Raw genomic sequence first — 14,740 nt, 5'->3', positions numbered from 1 at the left:
TTTTTAGTTTTTTTTTTTAATGTTTGGGCTTATCAAAAAATGGATGAAATGAATGGAAGGAAACTGTCACAGGCTAAATCATTAGGCTGATTAAATAATTGAGAGCAGAAGTTAGTATGAAATCTGAGAAGAGCACTCCTTCCTGAGTTGATGCATGATTGATTTAGTTGCTGTGGTCAGTGTATTTATAAAACATCAAATCTTATATTTATCATAGACATACAGTGTTGGTACTATCACCTGCCAATACCGGTTGGACAGCACCTTTAAATCTCTCCGTAACTGGTCCAATGAACATATACGTCTCACAGGACTGAACAGCAGCATGGAACCCCTGACTTCTGAAACACCTACTACTTAAATTATCACCTATATAATGGAATATACTGGAAGCTCTGAAAATCAAGTTAGGAATGATCAAATTTCACATTCGTTAATGGACTTGATTCCAGTCCAGACATTCCCTGCATTCATAAACAGAGACCCACCACTCACCTCCATTTACTAAAGTTATCTGAATTTATGCACTTGAATAATAGCTAATGCAGACTGAGTAAATATAACATTTAATGAGTCATCAGGAGAATGTTGGACCAAATAAGAATAGCAGTTTCCTTAGCATAATGTCTCTTGCAAGTAGCAAGAGAGAACAGAATGGTATTTTGCACTGTGGTACCTCTTTTCTCCTTTTGTCCTTTCTTTTCATTGTGTGGGATTTGCTTTGTTTTATCCTAAGGATAAATTCTGGCATGTGGCAAAAAATAACGCCCAAACAAATGAACCTTGACACACATTGGGAGTGTGTACGTTAAAAAAATAAAAAAATACCTTCAGTAAAATTTCAACAATGGCTTAAATCCCAGAAATATACTCAGAAACCAGACCCAAAACATGTAATTATTATTGTTTATTAATAGCTATATAATAATAACAAAAAACTTTCCCCCAAAATCTTAGTCACCTACTGTCCAACTGCTTGACTTCAGCAATTAAAATAGCAAAATACAAATTTTCAATAGAGTGGGGAGTACAAGTAAAAATAACATTGCCTGAAAGATAAGTGTACATGTGACCAGTATTAATCTGGAGCAGTAGAAACAGAAATAGCAAAACTATTTTAAAAAGTGTGAGGACTGAAGTGGCAACTTTTTGTTTGGCTCAAAGGCAAGAGAAAATTAACTGAAATGTATGGAATAAAAAATTAAATTTGCACTCTGGGTAATGCTACCGTATAAAGAATACCATATACTGTATGTTCTCCTGGGAATTACACAAATATTACATTTTATGCAGGCTAATTTGTAGTAAATCTATGCATCAATGTTATGCAAGCTTGATGTTATGCACCTGTGCCATTTTTTGTGGTAAGTGGTAAAGGGCTAAAGTGTGAATGAATTCAATCTATTGCAACTCTTTATAATGGCTAAAGTACTTTTGAATTGCCTGTTAATTTTGATGATTTTTCCATCCATCCATCCATCCATCCATTAACTATAGCCGCTTATCCTGGGCAGGGTCATGGGGGGTGCTGGAGCCTTTCCCAGCGTGCATTGGGCGAGAGGCAGGAATACACCCTGGACAGGTCGTCAATCTGTCACAGGGCACACAGTTCACTCACCATTTACTCTCACACTCATTTGATGATTGTTTTGCAAAGTCATTTTAAACATACATAATTTCGTAAATGCCACCTAGAAGGCAGCTACTTTTCACTTATGTAGTATGTGATTTTGAACAGATTATAATTTCATTTTCATATAACACACATAAAAATTGATTTAACAATTTGTCTGTAGACCATCTGTTATGTAGTCATTTTAATTATTAATTAAAAAAAAAAATGTTCAATTTCATTAGTCTTTCAAAATATTCCCTATTGTCTTGCTGCTCTCTTCAGAGCCTTTTGATTGATGCTGACATCAGATTTAGGACCCTGGCATTAGCTTGATGAAAAGCCAAGGCTATGCACCTTCCAAATTCAATCACCTTGTAACTTCACTTAACAGTCTGTCCGCAAACTAAACACACACCTGTTCAGATTTAGCCTTCACTTCCAGAATTTGGATTTACCTACACTGACCATGTATTCTGAAGTGTATTCCCATACAGAGCATTGTAAAAAAATGAAAATATTGTGCAAATATCTGTAAGCATGGAACAATGACAGTACTATGCATACGTTGGTTTTATGAATCATGGCCTGGTACCATAGTCATGGTAAACGCACACTGCTTTTACCAATCTGTGTTAACTAAAGCACTTATACATTCTCTAAAGAAAATAGCTTTTTTACTGTTATGATGATGATAATCGCAACATTTAAGGGTGAATTTTTAAAATGAGTTAGCCATGTAATCACCAGGAGAACCCACACGGAGCTGTAAGCTAAAAAAAAAAAAAAAAGAATTCTTTATTTATATACGAGATAAGATTAACTATTGGTCTTATAAAATACAGTAAGAACAACAGAAGAGTATGATCTTAGGTGATCATATATGATATACAAAGGTCATATATACATGTATATTACCCCAAAATTACATATTCATCAATTTTCAAAAAATCATGGTCATTGATTTAATTAATTTACAATCAATTAAACAAACCGTAAATAGTACCCATCATAGTCAACTGTATTTTTGTACCACATCATACATCATTTATTTACCAGTGCTTTATACATGTGCAAATTTGGATTATAATTCTTTTTTTAATTTTTGTACCACGGGCACAAAAGTATAGCGAAAACAAATACCTGTATGAAAGAGAGAAATAAAGCAGTCTTTGCCTCAAAATCACCATTGCAGTGGTGAAGCTGAAAATTGCAGTGAACATCAGATTATGTAGTGAGAACGGGGTGAACTTTATTTTCATTGCATTTTCAAATAAGATGAAGGAAAAACTATTGCTGCAAGTGCAGCAACTGGTGTTATTCATCAGATTCATTCATTTAGATTCATCTCTAAAAATGACAGCTCATAGCTTGGTCTGGCACATTGTGAGCATGGCCACAGGTCTGTCAGCTTGGTACAAATCTGTGATTATTTACCCAGCAAAGCCTATGATGCTAGTTCATGGAGCTAGCTAGATACAACACAATTGGATATCACAGGTTAACACAAATTCTCACAATAATTTACCGCACAAAGCCTATGAGGCTAACTAATGTAGCACTATAGTGTTAGACATAACCTAACCTGATAAACCGGTTAGGTACACTGCTGTACAATGAGACACGTTAATGAAAATGCTAATGCTAATTTTCCTCACAAAGCTTATGAGGCTAGCTAACTAGATGCACCAGTTGTACTAGTGATGGAAATGATCATTAACTTTATTGATTTAGATCATGACTGAGACTTATAGTGTATTTCTATATATATAAAAAAAGAATGATGTAAAAAAAGAATTTGTTTTTCCAATGAAACACAATGCTAGGTTGCCTGCTTAAGTTCCCACCATAAAGCTCCACCCAAGAAAATGCTGAAGAAATCCTTAGCACTCAACATTTTACTGTGTATCAAAATGAGGTACAACCAGAATCAAATCTGTTATTATACAGAATGTCTATGACACAGGGATGAAGGCAACTACAGGTGACTACAAAAGACTACAGTAAACATGTTGGCCTGATGAATTACCACCATAGGGTATCTGGGCGCATAAGTATTGCAACAGAAACTTGATAAATTTACATTTATAATGTGATCAGTAAGAAGTTAGTAGCCATATGGTTGCCAAAAAGTGAACTGCACATTAGGTTGCGCAAATGGACTGCTGCAGAGGTAGAAGTGTGATAGTATGGCCTTCAAAAGAGCACAAATTTACTGCATTGATGTGGAGATTATATTTTGCCCCTCACCCCCGATCCTTGCTATTCACAACTTAACCCCTGACGTGCATATAACACTGCACACACAAAAATCTAAACTTGGAGGAATTAAAAATGATAACCTGGCTGAACTTATCAATAACCCTACCACTGGAAACCTAATGACTGGGCATCCCTCTTGTTAATGTAGGCTGGATTAGCATGTGTGAGGTGATGAATAGGACACACACATTTTTACAAAATTCAGGAGTTAAAAAGAGCACCATGATAAACCCCCAACATGGTGTAGCATAGATATTTTCCCAAGTCACTAAGATATACAGAACATTTGATATGTACACAGTAACATGTCATGTGTTATTTCAACTCTAATAGTGTTAGTCCAGCTCTTAAGAAATAACATTTGGTCTCACTCTGGAATATCTGTTAGGAATGGAATTAACACTTGACATTTTACTGTGTAGTTAATGTCAACGTCTGAAAATGATGTAAAAATAATAATGGAAAATAGTGGAAACAACCTTCAGGCATTAAAATGCAGTTTGGAAAAAAAACAATTTCTTAAACTTAAAACTTAAACTTAACTTTTCTATCAAATGGAGAATCATTTTAAAGCTGAAAGTACATGCATCCATTGGGTCTGTGCCATAAAATTGGCTTCTCATCATATGAGGGGAAAATCAGTTCTGAAACAGAAATACACATTAGCCACTTGGTGTAGCTCAATTCATAAAGTCTTGGAGAAAAGCTTGACACCTAAAAATCTGAGTTACCAAAGTCCTAACCCCCAAAACATTAGATTATTTTAAGTAGCTACGCCAGGGTTGAACTTATTATTATTATTATTATTATTTGTTAATATTGCTATTTTGATTAAGTACACCCAGACAAATTCTTGACATGGGCTATAGGTCTTATTACTGTGGTGGTTCATAATTTTATGATCCATCAATCAACTACTCTTATTCATTAAACAATCATGGAATTAACAAGTGAACTAGTAATGGATGTGGCCAGTTATAAAATCATGCAGATAAAATAACTCAAAACATGTAAAGCTGTATGCCCACTGCAAACATGGAAAGTAAAATTAGGCTTAATGAATCCTGTCCTGGGACTAGAAATGAGGACGGATTGTGCTGCTTTCTATCAACGAGGGATCCAATTAATTCTGGATGACTCTGGGAGTGAAGACTATTACTTAACCAAATTCAAGTCATTACTCCTGTTTTAATCTTAGTCCCAAACCCTACCCTACCCAAGAGGAAAATCTGCTAGAGGGCGAATGTAAATACCATGGTACAAAATGACATCCGTTCCTAGACTCAAATTTATAGAAACTGCAATAAAACTGTTACAGGCAATATTAAATGAAACATAAGTAACCTTTGCTCTAGCACAATGATACCCTTCCTTTTTAATTACATCAGAGACCAAGAGACCCTAAATTAATTCAATTATAAGATAATAGACAAAGGAAGCTAAAGATTACAGCATAAAGCAGATGACAGGCATATTGAGAATATACAAGAATGTAGTCGTGTTTGATATGTTTTTTCATATAGTTATATTCCATTAAGTTCAGACAGTTTCGTGTATAAACTGGATCATGGCTTATTTTCTTAATTGAATTGTGCTGCAATGAGAAGTCCCTTTGTCCCTGTAATGTTAAAATCGCCCTTCAAAAGCTTTTAACAAATACACACAAACACACTCATACACTGACAAAAGTCTCCAATTAATCATTCTATATGCCTCAGAATACAAAAAATCCATAATAACACCACCTTGAAAATTAAAAACCCCTATCTCTGAAAAGGAAGATTCAAGTCAGAAAATTATATCTAGAGCGACCCTCATTTTTCAGTTTACAGTACCTAAAAATTTCCATAGACATTAAAGAACAAAAACAGGAATGGATAGATTTTGAGAGCAAATAAATAAATAAATAAATTCCAGACAACATTTAATAAGCAATAAAAAGTTAAGTTATCATGCAGATGAGAAAAGAAAAAAAAAAAAAAACCAGAGGTGGTGAGTTACCAGATATCACTTGTGAGTCCCTCTTGTGAGAGGGGCATGAACTTTCTGTTGAAGAGGATCTCCGACCTGCTTTTGACCGTGGAGTTATGCTGGCCCACCTGTCCATTCAGCAGAGTCATGGGGATGTTGCAGTACACGGGCCGATGTCCCAGCGTGGCCACCCGGATCGGGGTGGGACCATTGTCAAAATCGTATCTGCGGCAGTAGTGCTTCTTCTGCGTGTGGTTCATCTGGTCGAACCTGGGGATCTTGGTGTGGGCCGGCACCAGGGACGCGGAGGCGGAGGTCATGGCGATGGTGGAGACACCGTGCAGGTCAGCGAAGAGGCCCTGCTCCCCGGAGTCCAGCATCTGCCCGCGTGACAGGCTCTCATTCCTCCTGACAGGCATTTCGCACAGGACCCGCTTCCAGAACTTAGACGTGAGCTCATTGTCCTTGGGGCCCCTCCACTTGACCACGGAGAGCAGTTTGATGGTGTGCTTTAAGGCTTCCACCTCCTGGTAGTTGATGACCCTCTGGAGGTCGCTACATTCGATCATGACGACCTTGATCTCGCCGGTCACCAGCATGTTGTGGAGATGGGCCTCCAGCTGGAAGATGGTCCAGCCGCGCTTCGCCACGAAGCTGGGCGTCAGGACGATGATGATCCTCCGGCTCTGCTCCACACTGCGCACCAGGTCCTCCACATACCCTGCAAGCCCATGCAGTAAGAGAGTGCTGAATGAGACAGACATTTTTAACATGCTAAGAACAGACATGTCATCTTTCCCCCTCATTTACATCTGTTAAAATGTAATGTATTTAATGTAAAGGCCAAGTAGCCTGAAATTGCTAGCTAGTTGGTTAGAAATGGCGGTAACACAATGCAATCCATTGTTGAGTATAAATTTTTTTTAAATACAGAATATGTAACATTTTGTCCCATACAATTTCCTCTACAGGAATAATGAATAACAGAAATGTAGTTGATTGATTGGCATTTAAACAGCATAAGAATTGCCAGTAGTGAAAAAAATTGTCTCAAAAAGAAATACAGAACAATTCATTGAATGAACAGGAAGAAAAGCTGACTGAGGACTACTGTGAAACTACCGTTACCTTGGCTATGACTCATTATGGGCGTAAATGACACATTTGATCTTTGCAGGTGACACATTCCCAGAAGATAGATACAATGATTGGCCTTGCGACATTCGGCCTTCCTCGCAGGAGCCTTGTGATTCACACCACACCTGTCAACATTGCACACCAATATTCCCCTGTACATTGCTCTCTACAGTCCACTTCTGTCCAAATGCCTGCTGCTGTGCTTTCCTGCAGAGACATCACTTCCCCCACTGCCCACATCAACCCCCCTCCATTTTGGCTGCCACTGACATCAGCGTCCAACCCTCATTTGACAAATTCTAAGCCACTCTGAGGAGCTACAAAATCCCGTTGAATGTGAAAAACTAGGGTTCAAATCAGCAAAATGAGCACAACTGTGCTTATTAATACAGTTGCTCTGAAACTATTATAGTCTTGTTTTACAGCGCTCAGCACTGCAGTGCCATCTCAGAGAATGCCCTTACACATTTAGAGGAACATTTAAAGATTTGTATGGTGCCACATTATGTTTTTTTTTTAATTTATTTCAATTCATCTTGCACTAGTTTCCAAATAAAAAAGGGACAAAATATGGCAATTTCATGGTCAATTTGTGGTGTATATATAAACCTATTTGAACAAGCTGTACTGAGCTTTAGAGATTTTATTGCTTATAATATAAATCTATTAATAAAACCCTCAAACCTAGTGTATACAAAAGCTAGTGAAAGCCCTCTGTGCTATTTATTTTGCTTTGTGGGACCTTGGCCTGTGTTTGACAAATGGCAGTACCCAATGTGTGCAAGCTCTCTGTCTACAAACACAAACAAAATTATCCTGTGTGTATTTCAGTTCTTTGCATCATTGAAAGCACTGGTGTTTCTTTCAAATTGTATGTGATCAAATTTGGATGGCAATGATGTAATTTTGGAGATTCTAACAGGCTTGGGATCAATTTAGATAAAAGCTTACTTCATACTCTGATGCAAAACAGCCGATGCAGAGTGAAATTACATATAAACAAGTGTGCACATACGTATCATTTAAACTTTTTATTTATCTATTTATTCCAATTAATTTATTTTTTTGAGGGGGGTTCAGAGAGTCTTGGGTGATTCTTGGTGTTCCAAAACACTTTTGCCTGGATTCAGGCACAAATTCAGAGAACTGCAAGCGCTTACTTTTGTTGATTGCTCTCAAGGCTTTTTTTTTTCTGGCAGCCCTTCCAAAAAAGCCAATAAGCATGGAGGTGAAGTCTGATGGCTGCATCCTGGGGGCACAAAATCTCCATATCTGCCAGGTTTTGTAGATCTCCAACTTTTAATACACCAGCAGATAAGAATGGCTGCTTTAGGGCCCATGGAATAAGACTGACAGCAGAGCACATGTGACCCTTCCAGCTCCCTGCATACAATTTTAAACATTTCCTCTGACTGCCGTGTAATGGCCACAAAGAAACCGACACTGGCACACGATGTCACGTGAGATGAGTGCCATCGCTTACCGCTGCTGGGGATGAGGTCGCGGTCGGGGATGAAGAGTTTGTACCCATAGTGTTTCTCCAGGACATCCGGGAGGACCTCGAGAGCAAACTGTTCCTCCTCGGTCGAGTCGTGCTCGAACAGGCCCAGGTCCACCTTGGTGTAGCAGAGAGATGCGTCGTACTCCTTGTTGTCTGATGGCAGAAAGAGTTATGTTGACCACAGCAATATCACAATGTCATGTCCCAACCAGTGGCACGGAGAGTGAACAGAGATATTCATCCCTTTGCCAACCATACCTTGTGCAGTAAAAAAATGTGTGTGTGTATATATATATATATATATATATATATTACAGAAATAAAATAAAAGGTACCTATCATCATACACTTGAGTGTTATTGTATCAGTGTTTAATATCTGAGATTTTAACAAACCGATCAGTGATAGATTTTGAGTGATGTTCTCTTCAGAGATGATATACTGCATGTGCCAAAACATCTATCATCATCAGTTCCCCAGATCCCATCACTTTATTAATGTCGTTGAGGGACAATAGTGCTGCTATGATTAAGAACTTTTACCCTGGCTCACTTTTTTTTGATAGTCTTGTGAAGTTATTAATACAAAACCTAGGTATGGATGATTTTGTTGAAACGTTTACTCATGTTTATGACAGAATAAAGCAGGATTTGTACTGCCATTAAAGAAAAACTTCACCACAATGTAACTTACGATTATTGTATTTTAGTATTCTCCCACAAGAAATATATGCTCGGAAAAGTTGATTTGGCATTGTCAGAGTTCCCCGCAAGCATTTTGCAAACATCCCATAGATACCATTTGCTGTGACCCATGGGCACTTGAGACAAGGGAAGTAAGGATATGACTGTGCTTTCAAGATAAAGTAAAAAATAAAAAAAAATCAGAGAAGCCAAAGTGACAGTAACAAAGAACAAGTACCCACACACAGAGTTGATTGATTTTAAGACTGTAAATATAATGACAAGCAGCTGACAGCATGAATGCCATTGTAAGTACAGTTTTCAAACAGGAATGGAGTTCTTCCATTCTACATCACCTAGAATAATTCTCAAGAGCATTATCATGTCAAGTGAGTATTATGTACATCATGGTCTGAGTGTTTGAATAATAATTTACGGATAGGAAAAAACATTTTTGACATTTGGGAGAATAGTTCTTTCAAGCAAAGATTACAGACTGAAGTACCATTTCAGACTAACTGAGATGTCACCCATCAAAACAGCCTTCTGAGGTCAAATTCAGTTTTACTTGCAGGTTATCCGTTTCTGGAAAGTCTAGCTTTCTTTGCGATGTCACACACACTTGCCCCTCAGGAGATCTGAGGGACAGACTGGGTGCTTGCACGGGCTTACCATTCTCCGCCTCACTTCTCCCAAAGTGTTTGCGGTAGCACAACATGAGCTCCACTTTATTGCACTTGTAGACAGCAGTGAGGAGGCCGAGTAGTAGCAGGACCACCCCAAGGCCACCGGCAAGCTCTAATCTGCGCATATCTGTGGGGAGTATCCCAGGGTCAAAGGACAAAGGGCAAAGGTCAAATGTGAGGCTGGAGAAAATCTGTACAAAGCAAAGCATGAAGGAGTCCAGTAATCTCAGACACATATTTGTGACACAGGAACATGGCCGTGGGTCACAACCAGTGGCATGCAGTCAGAGTAGACAGGGTTGGGCCAGGGATCACTGCCTTCACTGTGTTGCCTGACATATCTATGCTAATTTCAGTGCATTGTAATTAACACACGCATATTAGTGACAGAAAGCCCCTGCCATTGTTATGACCAAAAAAAATTAACCATGTGCACAAACATTAACTCTGTGTGTGAAGTAAAATGAAAGAATGTATTATTTTGCTGGATTTTCACATGGTAGTTGCTTCCTACTGTGTCTGCATAACTTCATATCCCTAGTTTAATATGGCTGATATGAATCTATGATAGAATCTAAAAAACACCCATGATGTAAACAGTCCAACATCATTTATAAAGATCATTTCTACTGATCAACAGCAAAACAATTGTGATAGGGAAAAACATAGTTTTACAGTAAGGCAGCACATAACAATTAAATTGTATGAACTTGTGCACATCATTTACAACAATAGTCATTTCATGATTGTTAATGAGGTGTTTTAGCTAATGTGAAACTCAAATCATTGGACTGAACAGATGTGAGAGATTGACTCTGCTGTGCGGGGTAGTCCATGTACTGATTTAATGTTATTTTCTGGACTGAGTGATTGTTTACGCTTGCTGTGTTTACAGAAAAGCAGCTTTGTGGGCCTCTTAGGGGATGATTCAAAGCAGAACCTCACACACGGGCACTAGGCTAGCACACACATTCACACATCAGTCAAAGCAATGGATAACTGTGATAACTGTCATTTTTTAATTATTAATGGACTGTTGTCCCTGCCATTTGTGAAGATGAAATCACAACTCGTTTCCACCCCTGATTTCCAGGGTTGGTGAAGACCACTTTGAGGGTTAGTGGAGACTGCATGGCCTGAAACGCAGACAGATGAGAAATTATACCTCCTGCTACAGCAGTACACAGTAAAATGTTCAGTGTTAAATCAACTCTTACAGAGTACATATGTTCACTATTGGACTTTTACTGAGCAATTTGTACTGCTGGGTCCTTTTCTGTATGACAGGATATTTAAATATACAGTACTGTCATGCTTAAATTCAATGAGGAAAATATATGCAGTGAAATGTCACTTTCTTGGAAAAAATCTTCATAAATGTCATCACACTACCTCTAAATTCTAATGAGACTCCACAGTACTGTGTGCACCAGATTAAATGTTAATTCACACCAGTAGAGGTCTCTATACTCCAGTTTGTCAGCCGCATGGTCAGAAAGAATAGTTATGTATGGTAGTAGGAGTTGGGTAATTTATTTTATTGTGTTACAGCTATATTCAATAGAAATAAAATGGCTGTATCACTGTTGAGCAACATTTACATGAATAAACACAGATTTATTTTCCAGTACAGTATATACAGGCTTCTCCCTGCTTCTGTCATTGTAGGCAATGATTTGATGGGTATATAATTTTGGAACCTCCTTGTCATGCACCTCCTGGTTGTGCCTTTCCTTCTCGTAATTGTACTTGCTCAATTGTTCAGTGGCACTCGCTGGCAGCCTAACACGTGCTTGGGGATTGGTTGCTTTAAAACAATGGCAGAGATTAATATTTCATGCATGTGCTTGATATTTGAATTTTGCGTGAAAGCAATCCCAAATGATATTGTTTTAAAAAAACACATTACTATTGTGGGTTTTGATGTTTTAGAAGATACTGTAGATACTGTTTCAAGAATTGTGTTTCAGTAACTGTAAAATCAGAGTCGGTTCCAGATCTCAGTCAAATATCATCTTGTCACTCAAGATCATGCAATCTGAAATAATTTAAAAGCACTGTATTTAACAACACAGCCATTATTCAAAGTGTGTATGAAGCATATTTACCAGATTCCAAAATATCCAGACTATGAGTTCCAGATGAGGATTTAGAAATGAATGGAATATTTATGAAGTGTGATATACTGATTTACATTGCACATCTCATATCCACAGCATATATATGCTATGCGCATCATTTGTATTAAGATGTGATTTAGTGTGAGTGTGATGTTCATTAGATTGACAAAGCCATTAACATATGGTGCACTACATTGTGTATTCTGTTTATAGGTGGGGTGCTTTGAAGGGATGAAGGATTGTGGGATTTTGGCTTCCTCCCATACTCTTCGCACTCAGGGAGTTTTTCAAGAAAGAAAATCTAGTTAAATCTCTGAATAAATCTCAACAAAGGTAATTATTAGCTTCTGGGACTATTCAGTGAGATTTTAATCAGAGAGAACATAAGAGAGTGTCTGGTCAAGTTTGCCTCATTGAGCTGAGCATTTACGAGCACACCTGCCAGCACCTTTCTCCACATTGTAATAAGTCATATGGGCAGAGTAGTTTGCACCCTTCGTGATACTCCCGTTCTAAGAATAGCCATGGTAATTTACAGCGGATGTGAGCCACTGTTCGTTTCAAGAAAACCTTCAGTCTTCCCTTCAAGGAGCACAGTGGACTATCTGAGCAGTACCTCTTTTCTGCAGAATGGCCCTGCCATGACTCCTTCCGATGTGGTTCTCCACGTAGCAGGTGTAGCTGCCCATGTCCTCTTCTTCCACGGCGTCGAAGGTCAGGGAGAGCTCCACCTCTTTCTCGCCCAGGTACTCCCTGAGGACCCTGCCGGGTGGGGGAATATTCGGACAACCAGAGGCTTAGGGGCCCGCGTGACCTCACCAGGGGGACAGAAGCGCAGTTTCGCCGAATCTACCGAAGGCTCACTGCCAAGGCCATTCTAATTAATCACCATTGCCCTCAATGAATGTCTCCATCGGTGGGCAGAGAAAAGCCTCCCTCATGCCATTAAGGAAAACATGTCATTAAACATAACGAGCCTCAGCACAACCTCCCCCATGCTAACGCGCGCACTGAGCGCTCGTCTAAGGCGCGTGCCTCCACCGCGCGTTATGAGGCACTTGATGAACACCCTGCTTCTTTAGCGCAGGTTGCGGCTTCAGGGAGCCTGGCTATCAGCAGTGATTGACTTGCGGTCTGTGGCATTGGGGATGCTGCGGTTAGCAGCAATCCCCGTTAACCTGGGGAGGATGGTGGGCACTTGTCCGCAGTCTGGGAAAAGCTAGCCAGACGGACCTGCCCGCCTGTCGTCACAGCGTGAGATTGATGGCCCTGTCTGCAGAGTGAGTGAGTCCAACTGCGATTTATCTTTCGTGCAGGGTGGGAAGCGCATTTGGTGGTGGAGGGGGGAAGACATTTGCAGCCCCCGAAGAGAACCTCACCATTTACGTGTCAAATTTTGTTTTGTCAGAGATGCTGTAATTAGCCTTAGAGTAGCGCAGGCCATTGGATTGTCCTATCGGTCAGAGATACTAACAGAAATGGCTCACAGGAGGGGTTCACTGCCAACAAAAATAAAAGAAGCTTTCCGCATTATCAGTGACTTGGGACTTTGAGAGAGCTGTGAGGACTCCTACCTTTTTTTTCGATAATCCTTAATTAGTGGGTTCACACTGATGGTCACACACACACACACTCTCTCTCTCTCTCTCACACACACACACAAACATGCAATGCAGCATACACTTTGTTTAATCCCTGAAAAGAACTGAGAAACTGGGTCATGGGTTTTCGCTCAGTCTTCATGCCCTGACCTGTGCTCTGTGGACGCTAAAGCATATCTCTTTTTAAAGTGGGCTTGCTGTTTGTTCTATGGTAGTTACATGTTTTTCTTTTTTTCAGAAGGTTCTTAATTCTTCCACCAAAAGAAACATCTCTCATTCACAAAGAACTTGCAGAAAGGGAGCTTGTAACGATTCCTTGCCATTCTTATTTCCTCTGTATGAAGCCCTCACCCAACATGCCGAGGTTTCTGCCCATTTGTCTCCCTGGTAAGAGGCTTGAGGGAATTTGAAGAACCAGCTTTCTGTCTAAATTCGGGGATTTTACACTGCGGCGGTTTGGGGATGAGAAGAAACTCTGCTATTGTTTCCAGAGTCACCCGTAGGAGACATGGCAGGATATTAATAGGGCAGAAAGCAGACTGAGATTTAAAGATCTGCCTCGTGATGAGTTGTTTTTTGAAAGTCACCGTGCACTTTATCGTCACAAAGTGCAACACGAGGTGTACCTCTGTGTCCTGTGGACTTTAATGCAGTGCTCTATTATTAAACAGGACTGCTTCATTTGACATAACAGTTTTATGAGGGTAATAACGGGTTTAGAGAGTTCTATCCTCCCCACCATCTTATGTGGACTAAGGGGAGATTAAAAACAGGAAGCTGCTCCGTATCCCTTCCACATCCACAGTAACTCAATTTTGATTCATCCCAGAACCCCAACGACAGGGCAGTCCATTATCGACCTGCTTCGCTGTAGTAGCCCCATGTGTTTAATTTCTCCCACTGTCCTCTTGGTTTTTGGGGGCAGAAAATCGTATGGAAGAACCATACTCCGGTTTCCCCATGAGAACACACCTGATCGCCTGAAGATACCAACCGCGTTTCAGGTGTGCATCGTCAGTGTACGCATGCATCAGTGGGCAGTGTGTGTATGTAACTGCTCCTCTTTTCAGAAATGTGTCTTATGAAATATAATTGCTTCCTCCATGTGACTGAGCAACAGCTTGTAAGCTGCCTTAATCAGTCAGGAGGCATGTCCAGGGTCTGGAC

General features: G+C 39.6%; 1 protein-coding gene across 2 annotated transcripts in view; it reads right to left on the bottom strand.

The window, feature by feature from the left end:
* Positions 1-860: 860 nt before the first annotated feature.
* Positions 861-14,740, bottom strand: part of LOC135262952 (X-linked interleukin-1 receptor accessory protein-like 2) — a 151,653-nt gene continuing 137,773 nt past the window's right edge. The window contains exons 8-11 of one of the 2 annotated variants that reach the window (XM_064350419.1): positions 12,589-12,734; positions 9,839-9,979; positions 8,466-8,636; positions 861-6,566 (exon numbers count right to left, since the gene is read on the bottom strand). In XM_064350419.1, coding sequence (XP_064206489.1) covers positions 5,872-6,566; positions 8,466-8,636; positions 9,839-9,979; positions 12,589-12,734 — 1,153 coding nt within the window. In that variant the 3' untranslated portion in view covers positions 861-5,871. The remainder of the gene's footprint in view (positions 6,567-8,465; positions 8,637-9,838; positions 9,980-12,588; positions 12,735-14,740) is intronic. The other variant, XM_064350418.1, reaches the window with a different exon arrangement.

The sequence above is a fragment of the Anguilla rostrata genome, chromosome 9 (genome assembly GCF_018555375.3).
Source record: "Anguilla rostrata isolate EN2019 chromosome 9, ASM1855537v3, whole genome shotgun sequence".
Taxonomy (NCBI): domain Eukaryota; kingdom Metazoa; phylum Chordata; class Actinopteri; order Anguilliformes; family Anguillidae; genus Anguilla; species Anguilla rostrata.
The sequence above is the reverse complement of the archived record's forward strand: the minus strand, read 5'-3'. Positions and strand labels throughout refer to the sequence as shown.